Source organism: Polyodon spathula, unplaced genomic scaffold (genome assembly GCF_017654505.1).
Source record: "Polyodon spathula isolate WHYD16114869_AA unplaced genomic scaffold, ASM1765450v1 scaffolds_780, whole genome shotgun sequence".
NCBI lineage: Eukaryota > Metazoa > Chordata > Actinopteri > Acipenseriformes > Polyodontidae > Polyodon > Polyodon spathula.
This window is the reverse complement of record NW_024472268.1, coordinates 61,500-75,000: the sequence shown is the minus strand read 5'-3', so window position 1 is coordinate 75,000 and position 13,501 is coordinate 61,500. Positions and strand designations below refer to the sequence as shown.

The 13,501-nt window shown below is 44.8% G+C and overlaps 1 protein-coding gene across 2 annotated transcripts in view; it reads right to left on the bottom strand.

The window, feature by feature from the left end:
- Positions 1 to 6: 6 nt before the first annotated feature.
- brip1 (BRCA1 interacting helicase 1) overlaps positions 7 to 13,501 on the bottom strand; it is a 31,445-nt gene continuing 17,950 nt past the window's right edge. Inside the window, exons 15-20 of one of the 2 annotated variants that reach the window (XM_041241447.1) lie at positions 7,788 to 7,947; positions 7,067 to 7,188; positions 3,946 to 4,058; positions 3,764 to 3,846; positions 1,777 to 2,109; positions 7 to 994 (exon numbers count right to left, since the gene is read on the bottom strand). In XM_041241447.1, the coding sequence (XP_041097381.1) occupies positions 192 to 994; positions 1,777 to 2,109; positions 3,764 to 3,846; positions 3,946 to 4,058; positions 7,067 to 7,188; positions 7,788 to 7,947 (1,614 nt within the window). In that variant the 3' untranslated portion in view covers positions 7 to 191. The remainder of the gene's footprint in view (positions 995 to 1,776; positions 2,110 to 3,763; positions 3,847 to 3,945; positions 4,059 to 7,066; positions 7,189 to 7,787; positions 7,948 to 13,501) is intronic. The other variant, XM_041241448.1, reaches the window with a different exon arrangement.

Below are 13,501 nucleotides of genomic sequence, written 5' to 3'. Positions count from 1 at the left end.
ATTGTACTCTATCTATCTCTCTGGACTTGTATTCTAGAACACAGACAAGCCACTCATTACAATTAGAATAGTTCTACCGCTTCTGCCTCATCAGCTGTGTGCTGGGAGAGTAAGGAGATGGTTTCACTATTACCTGCTAATGATGCTCCTTTATTTCTAACCCTGGCTAGCCTACGAGTCCTGTTCTTTGTCTACCTGTCTGTCACACTACACTCTTCTAGATCCACATTCCCCTGGCAGCTTCTCCTATTACAGTCTTCTCGCCCTACAGCTTTAAAGTCTGTGCCGACTGCACTCCTACTGCCAGCGCCACACTGCCTCTCCTCACTGAGCGCGCTCAGCAACGCAGGGTCCTTATTAGACAGGAAAAGGTCTTCGGATAAACCCCGGGCCGCTCCGTTTGAGTTTGGAAGGTGCAGAGACTCTCCGCTCGAGTGCGTGTTCTCTACGGTTTTAGAGCTGTCCTCCTCAGTCTCTTCATCACCTTCTCCCTGAAACAATTCAGGGGTGAAGAAGATGCTCTGATCCTCCTCCTCTCGCTCCTCCGGCACTGCCAGGGCGGTACAGCCACCCGGCACTTTGACTGGAGAGAGCTCCAGGACACCGCAGATTTCTACAGCCTGACCCTCATCTGCACACTTCACCTGGCTTCCCTCCTCATCAGGAAACCCTGTCCTTTCTTTACTGGTCAGTGACGTTGCTTTGTCTTCTGTAGCAGACCCGCGTTGACAGCCTCCCCAGGTGTCTTTGTCTGAAGCGCTGGAATGGAAAAGGGGCTTCTTCAGCGAGGTCGGCAGGGGAGTGGAGGCGAGTGGCAGATTGAAGAAGCGCTGGATGGTCCCTTGAGTGATTCTGCTGCTGCTGCTGCTGCTCAGCCCGGCTTTCCCCTGCGCTGACCAGCCTGCTGAAACTCTTCTCCTGGAGCTGCAGCTGCTGGACGGGACCGAGGCGGGTGGAGACTGAACCTGCTGCTGCTGTTTACACACCTGGCTACCTGCAAAAACAAAAACAATGGTACAAAACACTGTTTAATTCCGATATCGGGGACACAACGGGATAGCTTCCTTAAGACTTTTTAGTGTAGAGCCATGGCTATACTTCATAATGGCCGTGGTTTAACCATAATTTAACCAGACCCCTGTCTATGGTACTTTGTCCCATATCCCTGTTGCTCTGACTACTTTCATTCTTCAGCACCCCCAAACCGGACAAAAATCACTAGAATCGAGGTAATGTTGTATCAATAGCTTCAAAACGTTTGTGAGGATATGTGTAAAAACAAAACAAAAAACAATTCCATACAAAAAAGCATGTCCGTTTAAAAGATAATTCTACTCTGTTATAATGCCAATGTACTCTTTCTTATAGTACTGAGACTCACACTCAATATAACACAAACAAAGGTCAAGGGGATCTAATTAAAAGCAACAGAGACACATCTGCCATCAACAGCCCAGATCTCTGCAGTCTGGCCTGCGGGACTGAGTGCTATAACATGACACTGCACTGTAACTCCACACAGAGCAAGGCACAGAACAAACTAACTAACCAGCGAACCAAGAATACACGATCCCCTTACATTGTGCTTCCAGTATCTACAGCTATGGGCAGTCTCTGTAACCCCTACTTCAATCACCTCCGCTCACGGTCTCTTGAAGAGAACATTTATTTTAGTAACTAAACTGTTTGAACTGAATTAGAGGGGGCGGTGGGGCGAGTCCCATCATTGTCGCTCTTCAGATGCGCACTGCTGTATATACATCGGGACATTGTCACCTGTTTGATAAGGTTTGAAGTGCTTTCTTGCAGGGGCTGCAGTCTTGCCGTCGATATCCCTCGGCTTTGCTTCTCTCTCGTAGGGGTCAGTGTGGAGCGGTGCAGCCTGTGTGCTGACCTCAGGGGATCGCTGGCCAGTTGTCTCGCATGCCTCGGAGGTGTCCACCAGGGACAGATTGTTTAGAGAGAGCTGCCTCTGCATCCCCGGACTTCCAGCCTGCGCAGAGCACGCAGGGGCCTCGCTGTGGCCCCTGGAGAAGGACATTAGAGACTGCAGAGCACTGCTGAAGTTCGAGTGGTGCTGGACTTGCTGACGAACCCATTTGGAGAGCCCTGGTGTTAAAAAAACAAACACAATAAAAAAACATGGCATCATACTGCACATAACTGCTGTCCTGTACGCAGGACTCGTGGACGACTATCTGTGCTTAATACATAATAAAAAACAGGATCATCTCAGTCCTGGGATCATTTAAATGCTTAAAAAACAGTGCAAGGAGCTAGAATACTTTGTGCAATACACGTCACAATAGAAAAAACACCAACACACTTTTAAATGGGTGCAGGAGTGTAGAGCACAACAACTCTCCCCTCCCTCCCAGTCCAGTTATAATGGAGGAGATCTTCCCTCAGAGACAGAGGCAGTGCGGGGGATTGTATCAGTGTGTGAGACAGTGAGAGACGGAGGCAGTGCAGGACTGTCAGTGTGAGAGGCAGAGGCAGTGCAGGACTGTCAGTGTGAGAGACGTAGGCAGTGCAGGACTGTGTCAGTGTGCGAGACAGTGAGAGACATAGGCAGTGCAGGACTGTGTCAGTGTGCGAGACAGTGAGAGACAGAGGCAGTGCAGGACTGTCAGTGTGCGAGACAGAGGCAGTGCAGGACTGTGTCAATGTGCGAGACAGAGGCAGTGCAGGACTGTGTCAATGTGCGAGACAGAGGCAGTGCAGGACTGTGTCAATGTGCGAGACAGAGGCAGTGCAGGACTGTGTCAGTGTGCGAGACAGAGGCAGTGCAGGACTGTGTCAGTGTGTGAAACAGTGAGAGACAGAGGGAGCCAGGACTGTGTCAGTGTGCGAGACAGAGGCAGTGCAGGACTGTGTCAGTGTGTGAAACAGTGAGAGACAGAGGGAGCGCAGGACTGTGTCAGTGTGTGAGACAGTGAGAGACAGAGGCAGTGCAGGACCGTGTCAGTGTGCGAGACAGAGGGAGCGCAGAACTGCGTCAGTGTGTGTGCGCCGATCGTGCCACACAACCTGCAGAAGCAGCAGAACTCTTGTAAATGAGATGCTGAATCTCAAGTGACTCACAGGAATAGGATTGCCTCATTAAACAAAAAGGTCAATGCCTCAGTTTATTTATTTTATCCATATTACTGGACCAATATTTAAACTTCATATTATTTTAAGACAGAACCGCAATGTAAACCAGTACAGGAAATGAAACAAACAAACAAAACGCACAAATGTACTTTTGTGTTTACAAACCAAGCAACAAACAAGAAGAGTTAGAACAGTAAATGACTGGACTGTGAAATAAACAGTGTTATGCAGCTGTTGCGTGTAGAAATGCAGATAGGATTCTAGCTCCACCCAGTGTCCAAGGGATGCAACTACAGGTACAGCATATTTAGTGCACCAGAAATCAGTCTGCATGCAGCTCATTCCTTCAGTTGTTTCAATCAGGAATATTACTAGAGCAGGCTCCTAAGGTGAAGCATAACTGTCCTGAACACATCCATTTCTAGTACTGCCATGGCATTAAGAGGCAGCAAAACGTACGAATCTTAACTAACGTCTTATGCGTTCTTGTATCAGTTGGTTATCAATAATAATTAGAACATTATTCATTTGCAATTCAAATGATCTAAAATAAATGTTTATGCTTGTTTTTTTGATGCATTTAATTTATTTATGTAGTTAGCAACGGCACACAACGTTTGAAATGCTTACAAAAACACGAAAAGGCAGAAAACAACGACAGCGATACCTGTTATGTACTTGTTAGGGTTGCATCTGAAACGGTCGTCAACCAAAATCAGGGCTCCCCAGTCGTTCTTGTGTCGGATACACCTGAAAATGAAACACCGCAATATTCTTTTATAAGCTGAATGAATGTAAACGCCTGCATATTGTGCTGTACGCTGCCCAGCAGAGATGATGCACACAAACCTCCCCAGCGCCTGATTGAGAGCTCGGAAAGCCTGGATCTCGTACCACTGGCTGCCTGGCAGGAGCCCGCGTGTCCTGCAATGCTGGTCATTGTACTTCCTCTTCAGTTCCACCTTCGCCAAATCAAACAACATTCAAGTAAAAGCACTTCTTTACACTCCCCTAAGAACACACACGTTAATAGAGCTGTATTGATCAATGAATAAAACAGACATGTCAACTGGATTTGCATTCAACCCTAACACGCCTGTGTTTCTTTAAGGAAGATTAACCGATGTTCAACAATAAACATTCAGCTGTGCATTCAAAAGGCAAGCAAAACATTCAAATGAAACATTAATGAAACACTTTACACTCAGGATCCCTTTTTAAAAGGGTTTAAAAGTAGCAGTAAGAGCGCTCATGCTTTCTGTTCAATAAAAGATTCAGGATGGGAGTCGTGGCCAGTTGAAATGATCACTGTGGAAGACACAACACTTGGTTAACCTGCAACGTTCACAAAGTCACAAGAGAGGAAGAAAAAGTGCATTGATGGGGAAATGATTTGATTAAATCAAGGCAGAGGAAGACGGACCCCAGAACGATTCTATTCCTGCGCATCGCAGAGACGACACTCCAGGCCTGAAGAAGTTTATCCTTGCATGCCTCTGCGGACAGATTTGTTATGAAGGGGGTAAGAAGGAGAAAGAAAAAAGGGAAAATGAAAAAAATAAATCCCTTTTTTTTTTTTTACAAAACTGCTTGCCACAGAAATGCCATGAAAGCATCCATCAATGTTTCCACTGCTCCATATTTTAATGTTAACCTTTTTCCATTGACAAGTGAAAAGTTCAATTCCCATCCGACACGATCTGCTCCGGGACAGGAGCCCGGAGACCTCCAACTGCTTGTGACAGGTAACCGCAATTCAATTTACAATAGGACATGTCAGACGGCAGAGCACACATACAGGGCAGTCATGTGACAATCAAAGACAGGTTTGAGAGTGACGGAGCCTGCCCCCTGCTCCCTGCTCCCTGAGCTGTACTGGGATGGCATGGAAACGATTGCAGTCACACAGTAAATCCACGATTGGTGTAATGACGACTGGGAAATATTTTGAAACGGTGCGTCCGATAAGCACGTGCATGTTTTCTGTACAGTGAAGCTCTCTGTGCATTTCACTGCTGCAAACTGATCACATGACCCATCCCTGCCACTAACTCTGACATGAACACACAGCAGCTGTTGCGCATTCCACGGAACTCACATGGTTAATCATCAAGTCCAAAGCCCAGTGATAAAAGTAAAAGGCCAGCTCCCCGAGGCTGCAAATGCCATCTAAATACAATCTCAATCTATTTCACCATCCAACCTGTCAGACATCACGTCCAGGCTCAATGCAACATGACAGGCTGCATATGTGAAAAAGCCAATTCTTGCTGCTAGCAAATATTCAAAATGTGCAATAAAACACAGGCTAGAAGGAATTAGTTAAAATGTCAAAAGATAGCCCTTTTTTTCCCTTTTACCTGTTCATCTTTAAAAACACACACCTAGCCATCAAGCATGCTTTATAGACAAGTGGCTGTGGTGAGCAGCAGGGGGGTGCCCTTGGCAAAGCCAGCCATCCTGTAGCTGTCACTCAGATTCCTCTCTGGTCAGTCTCAGAGCTGCTGCTCATATTCCTTCACTTGAGGGTTTAGAGCACAGCTCTGTACCTGATCATACCAGCTGCTGCTTTCTACATCTTGCACTTTATATTGAAAAACAAACTAGAAATAAAACACTTTGGTTACTTACTCAACATTAAAAACGTGGCAAGTAAATTATATTCTTGTAGCGCTAACTCCACAATTCAGAACCTCACAATTATACATATAATGTACATTAAAAAATAGTTATGGAGCTTCAAAGTTTTTTATATAGTTCTGCTAATGTATAGCAATTTCAATTATGCTGGGTTTAATAACAGTTATACAGTACGTGTTTATACTCCAAGATCTAAGATGCCCTACAAAAATCTAGAACAAAGACATTTACAACCACGATTAGGATTTTAACAGCACACATTTGTGTATCTTAATCCATCTTAAATCTCTGATCTTCATTCAAAGCACAGAGCCCTAAAACCCAAAGTGTATATCAGAAAGGCTCAGCAGAGGAGCCACGAAGGCACACTGTGTCCAATCCAGCGTCTAGACTCCGAGCATTCGAAACACACCAGCCCCTGGAAATATGGCATTACTGACTCTGCATTGCAGTGTACATGTTTTTAGGTCAAAGCCACCACGTTCTCTTTCCACTGGCAAAGACTGAATTTAAATACTGAACAAACTTTAGTTTATGTTTTCAGGTTTCACCATAAAAGCACAGGAGAATGAGCAGCACAGATCGGACATGCAACTAATATCCTGCTAGCTTTGTAACATTAAAATCTAATGCAACCAAAACTCTCCACTGAACGGCAAACTCAATCCATTTCCAGTGGAGCAGAAGTGAAAAAAAATCAAGCCGTTTCCCTGGAGGTAGGAAGGTGCCGCGTGCACGGCTGCTGCTGTGTTTGAGGGGAGCTGCTGCAGAGAGTCAATCATCCCGGAGACCCCCCGGAGACAGCTCAGCTCTGGAACCTGAGACACACTTTGACAGTCAAGTCGAAACTTAAAAGGTCACGCTACCTGCTCTGGACAGGAGAAACACAACAAAATCACGATGGAACTGTTCATGGATCGCAATTATTATTATTATAAATAACTGCTCAAGGGTTGACTATCAATACAACATGCGCATGAAAATGAAACTGTTGCTGTTACATGTTGCAGTTATCCAGAAGTTTAGTTTGATCTTTGGTTAAATCCCTGAAATACTCTGAAGTCGTAAAGAAGTGAAACGCAATCCAACCCCTTTGCTGAGCTTGCAACTTCTTATCCTCTTGCTGAAGCCAATGTTTTAAACTCAACGTGTGAGTTGCAGTGCTGTCTTTTCAAACCCTTCTTCTGCTGCTGCTGCTGCTGATGGCTGCATATGCCGTGCAGCATTCTGCAGCATGAGAAGTCTTCCTGAGCACCGAGAGTGCTCCTAGAACAGTACCCTATATCGTCTATGAATGTTTGGGCTCAGTCCTTTAGCTAATATTCCTCACCTGAAGGTTTTTGATGTTGGGGAAGGGTATTCCTATGGTCACCACGGCGCGGGCATTATCATCCGTGAAATCCAGACCCTCACTTACTTTACCCCTGCACACTGCAATCAGCAGGGCTCCCTCTTCAAAAGAGAAACAGACACATGAACACATTACAACACATCAGACTAATAACCTGCTGCCCTCAGCTCCCTTTCTTAATATCACTGCTCCCAGCTCCACTCAGATCATGCTTCGTTCCACCGTATTATTTCAGAACATCTGAACTCCAAGCTGTCACGTTCCACTAATGTACAGAACACCATGCCTCCAGAGGAGGACTTTATCCTCACTCTGGCTTTCAAGAACATAGAAAAAAACCCTATATGCTATTTTTGCTTCTAAGTTTCTTAGACGTGCCTTGCTGAGTTGAGCTGGAATGGAAATTCCTGTTCCAGTGGTTTCTTCTTTTGCCTGGAGTGTCAGAGCTTGCCAGGGTTCTGGATTGAGTGCACTAGTAAAACACTGAATTCCCCTTTCAAAACCCAGGCTTGATTAGATGTACTTGAGGACTGGATCTGTATTTACCAGCGTCCAGCCCATACAATGCCTCACACCTGAGATTATGTGCCAGCTGACAGACACTGGGAACGGACCCTTCAACACATGGACTGTCTAACCTCCCCTGTTCTTGAACAGAAGAGTTTGTAGTTTGATTCTGCAAGTCTCTGTCTGCAAGCACCTTTTTCTCCTTTCTGTTTGATTGCATTGTAGTAGGTCTGTAGCAGCTCGTCGAAGTCATTCTTGTCCCCTCCTTTGGGCTCAGTAACTACCGTCTTTATCTTGTCCAGCTTTTCCCATAAACCCGTGTGCACCCAGCGGTCTCGCAATTTGTCCAACATCTGTAAAACAATGACAACCAAAATAAACCTTGCATCACTTAATGTTACAGGTCTAGCATGAACATGCTAATCAATTAAAAATGTATGTATATATATATATATTATATATATATATATATATATATATATATATATATATATATATATATATATATATATATATAATGTCATCTCTTTAGTCAATTCCTGGATGCAACACTGCTACACGAGCTGCAGTAATGACATCAGAGGTCACACCCAGAACTGACTGCACAGCAGACGTGACTTTCCAAAAACACCCCTGCCGTCTTCAGCACTCCCCATCACAGAGCGGATTCTGAGAGCCGTCGGCAAAATGTATCTTCTTAAATGCACCAGACAACTGGTTAGTACAGCATTCCAAAAGCTGGAAGTCAGGAAGCATCCCCGAGGAACATTAATCTTGCTGCTTTTCTTGCAACAGTCATGTCTCCCAGCACACTGAGGGGACCCGAACAACTGCCATTAAATCCACAGCTTCAATCTGGCTCCCTGTTAAGTGCTAGCGTCCCAACATCCATTAATATCAGGACTTTCATAAAAGCTGGGACTTCTAAGTGCTTTCTAAAGCCAGTATGAAACTGCCAAAAAAAACAAACCAACCACCACCTCACACACACAGAACTTGAACTAATGGGAGTCTCAGGACTGCCTGCTGTATGTATTTACTTGATCAAAAATGCAACAAAACTAATGATGCATCAACAGCAACAAAGCTACGTCTGCATGGCTCATTTCACAGAATACAAGGCTATGTGTTAGCAGCAAGAGGAGGTACTGAAGAGACACCAGGTTCAAGGCGGGCCACGGGAACGAACCACATCTCCCTGATAATCTGAAGACAAGCATCTCCCATCACCCCCTCCATTCTGAAACTCTCAATTCCTTTTGCTAAATACTGTTCTAACAAAGTTTCATCACAACTGGATACAATATTTCCATGCAACATGCAGACAGGATGCAAGCGGGCAGCACCACTGCATCCCCTTGCCTGGGATATGCAGCCGAGGATATCAAAACAAAGCAGGTTGCTTTGTAATACCTTCCTGTAACCTGTCCCTTGACGAACCCCTATTCAAGTTTACCACAGCGTAGGGTAATGTGTATCCCCACAACTACCTCCAAATCAAACAGGCTTTGTTGAATTGTTCATTTTATTCACTTTTTCTTACACGGTCAACCCTTCACAAAACATTGATTATGTGCCTGACTGGCACATGGTTTAGAGAGAAAGGCATTCATTAACGCTTTTCAACAGAAACCTGGAAAGGCCACTTGATTGCCGCTTCAATGTTTCATTCTAAATCACTGTAACTAAAAGGGAGGAGAAGTGCCAACACTGACTGGCGAACTTCTTGGGTTTTCCATGGGGGTTTATTCTTTTGAGTTGATGTATATAAATGTAGTAATTCTGTCCGGAATGGTTTTGGGTTTGAGGCTGGCAAACCCAACAGCACGGTCTGGTATCTTAAAAGTCAAGCGCTCCTGAACTGTCCCTTCTGGTTTCCATCGTTTATGTTCTTTGCTGTTTGTAAAAGAAACTTGGGATTAGCAACACGATGCCACCCTATCAACCCGTGGTTTTTAATGTCTAACTGGCAGACGCTTTGTATAAACAGGGAACCAAGTCTGCTGCAGTCTAGGCTGCATTTAATTATGCATCTCCATACCTCATCTTGATTGAGATCAACCAAGTTCACCTACCCTGAGATTTAAGTACCAGGCAACTCGAGATGTGTAAAAGAAGCCCTCAATCTTCATTAGAAATATTCCCCCAACACTGCCCCAGCAGACACCCACAACAAAGCTGCATCTCATTCACTGCTATTTGTTTTTTTATAATTGGATTATGGGAAATGTTTATGCTCTGGCTTCATCACAAGCGACATAATTACTGCTCTGTCTTCACAAAACAGTCCTGAGAGGGAGCTGGAATTTCTAGAACAGTGGAGCGTACTCCTGTTCTGAAATCCCTCCCGAGAGGAGCTGTCTTATCAAAGCTCTGTTACTGGCGCTTCCACCCCCGGCCCCTCCTTATCTGTGACAACTGTATACGTTATCTGGCAAGACAGTGGGAGTCACAATATGTGACATGGGCTGTAACACCCATTCGAAACAATTAAATTAAAAAAAAAAATGAACACATTACCCAGTTCACAGGGGGAGATTCAATCACATTTTACAGGGGTGCCACATACAGCTTTTTTCTTTTTTCAGGATTCAAATCAACAAGGACACACCCCACCCCCCTGTCCATTTGCTAAAAACCAGCAACTTCTTAACTGAAAACACATGCCCTCCTCTGCTGTGAAGACAGATTACACCCCCACCTCCACCCTCACTGAAGACTGCTCCCTGCTCTTAGGAATATCAAGCAGGCAAATGTTTCAGATCATTTTCCTGTTCTTCCCCAAAATGTGTAAATTGTAATAAATTAAATTCAGCTCAATTTCAGGTTGAACCAATTTGATTTCCCTGCTGGTGGCGAAATAGCAACCGTCTGGCTTACCGTTACGGAAGAAAGAAATTGAAGAAACACACCTGAGAAGGTGAGGAAGGGGTTAATAGAAGCTGTGACCCCCCCCCCCCCCCCCCCCCCCCAAGAAAAGGATACAAATAAAACCCAAATTTAAATGAAAATAGCTGGAACGCACAGACCCTGTAGCGCACAATCCTCATAAGTAATTCAGAATCATAATTTCATGAGACACAGAGCGAGAGAGACACAGACAGAAACAGACAGAGCGAGCGAGACAGAGAGAGAGAGAGACAGACACAAAGAGCGAGAGAGAGAGAGACAAAGAGTGAGCGAGAAATAGACACAGAGCGAGAGAGACACAGACAGAAACAGACAGAGAGAGAGACAGACATTCACAAAGAGCGAGACAGAGACAGAGACAAAGAGACAGAAACAGACAGAGCGAGCGAGACAGAGAGAGAGAGGACTAACTGTAAAGGCAAGGACTGAAGAAGCCACACCGGAAACTCTACCTCGGGAGAGGCAGGTCTGCGGCCATCAACTGACCGGTAAGCTCTCCCTCTCGCCAGTTCAAACACCCAGCACTGTTACAATGTTACCAAGTTAACCGTCGTCACTCCAGATCGCTTTTTCTATCCTTCCTAACAATACACTGCGTTTCACGAACATTATAGCTGAATCTATATAGCTGAATTAAAATAATAGTGTTTAAAGCAGAGGAAAGCATTTCAGATCTCACACTGTATTGCTTCTTCATTGGCAAAAAAAAAATGAAATCAATGAAAGCTTACAAAATAAAAGGAATTAATACTAAAGCCAGAATAACGACAGTGAGATCTGGCTTTACTCTCTAGAAACATCATTTCCGAAGTTCGGGTTACACTGGTGCAGCGAGGGTTACTCCAATCTTAGAAAGAAGTGTTGGACTGCTGCTTCCTCCATTCCCAGGACAAACTGACGCGTCTGAGCTTGGGAACCACGGTACCACAAGGACTTAAAGATTGGCATGAAAGAATACTGTATATGCAAACAGAACTCCCTCAGCCAATCTGGATAGGGTCAGTTTGTCATCCTTGAGAGAGGAAACCGTAGCGGACCGCTGGGACGCTGCGCTTGCTCAACCTGTACAGCTCCCAGAGACTTCCAGACGTTCAGAATATTAATAAAGCACTGGGCCGCGGCTGCCTGGCGAAACTTTAGAACGAGCGAATTGCAATAAACCTTCATTTTCCCCTCAGTAATACGTCATTAAGACCTCTGGAAAAAGAGGACGCTGGCATTAGTTTCTCTCTCTCCAAATTCTATTACTTCTTTACAGGGCTCGGACGAAACTAAAAATAAGCGTTTTTTACTTGGTGTTCCTACTTCTGTGTGATTTACAGCTCGGAATAGTTTTACAAGGAGCGTATGAAATATTGTCAAAGCGAATAATAAACGCAGCACATAAATTATATCTTAGTACGAGCCGCTGACTCAGGCTTTGGCATAATTCTCTCACAAAAAAAAAACACACAACCCTGCAGAAAGCCAGAAAAACAACAGCTTTTCATCTCTGCATCAAATTCTTTAACATTCCACTGGACAGCACTCTGCAAATCAAGTCACAGTTGTTACTATGGACCGCTCTAGAGCAGCCGCTTCTCATATGCTTCTAAATGGTTCCACTGTGCAACCATGCATGCTTTCTACAGCTAACGCTGGCTAGGATTTAGTAGCTTTGGGTTTGTGTATTTGATGTATTCCACTAATGACACCTTCACACAGCATAAAGTTTTCTAACTATGGTAACACACTATTTCAAGTCACTGCTACATGCAGCAGTATAATTAAGGAGCCTTATGTCATTGTAGTTTGGGTGGTCTAGCAAACGACTCAGAGGCTATTGCCATGTTTATGCTCAACCTAAAAGTGTTCACTTAGTCCGTGGGTTTAAATAAAACATTATACCACCTACATGCGGTGACTTCACTTCTTTGCCATGGTTACCAACTTGTTTGGCGCCATTGGTAATGCTGGTGGTGACCACAAGCCCAAGAAATGTTAGCAAGGAACAGTTTAAAAAAAACTAAAAAAACTAAAAAAACAAACACACATTGAACTTTGCAAACTCTTTCTGCCGAGGATACGTGGCCATTTCCAGTTTGAACCTTCTAATGCTTAAAAAAAACAAAAGCACAAAAAGCATGCATTATATATAATTCAAACAATATGAGACACCTCCCTCTCCCCCAGCTCTCAGTGTGGTTACAATAATGAAGTGCACAAACACAGTCTTTCTGAAACAGTTTGTTTACTTTAAAACTTTGCTTTATTTAGTTTAGTATTACTGGAGATCCTGCGATGGAGTCTGAGCCCCTCACTGTCGCCTGTGTTTCTGCACACAAACACTGCATCGCATTCCTGAAGGCTGATGATTCCAATACTGTTGTAAGAAACGTTTTCTCAGCATCCAACACCATGACACAGGGCAGCGATGTGCTCCCAGCAGCACCACGGCAACATGAGAGCAAGCAGGTAACTTCCAAACAGCAGTCTTTGACCCTTCACCTCTGGAAAAGCCCATTCGCGACACCAGCAGTGCGTCTCACCCTGGCACCAACAGCGGTCTTTGCGTCTGATACTCCACATTGCACAACAAACAGCAGCAGACTGTGAATGGACATGACTTCTTGGTCACATTACAGATCACGACACCACAAGGGTTTTTACAGACACCACAGTGTCTGCTGTTTCTTCCTCTGGACCTACAGGACACTAATGACTGCACTGTCTGGAGTCCTGTGGTTAAAATGGTTGTCTGTGCCTCTGCCATACAGCGAGGGAGGGGGGCACATTCCACTGCTGTCAATCAATCCACAGATCTGATTCCAATCGTGAATTACAAGAGCAAGAGTTCCAGAGGTTAAGCGTGTCATATACAAGTGTAACGAATGCACAGTGTCATTAACCTGTGCAGAGACGGGTGTGGTAGAGGAGCGGGGCTCTGCAGATCAGTGCGACATGCACAGCGCCATTAACCTGTGCAGAGACGGGTGTGGTAGAGGAGCGGGGCTCTGC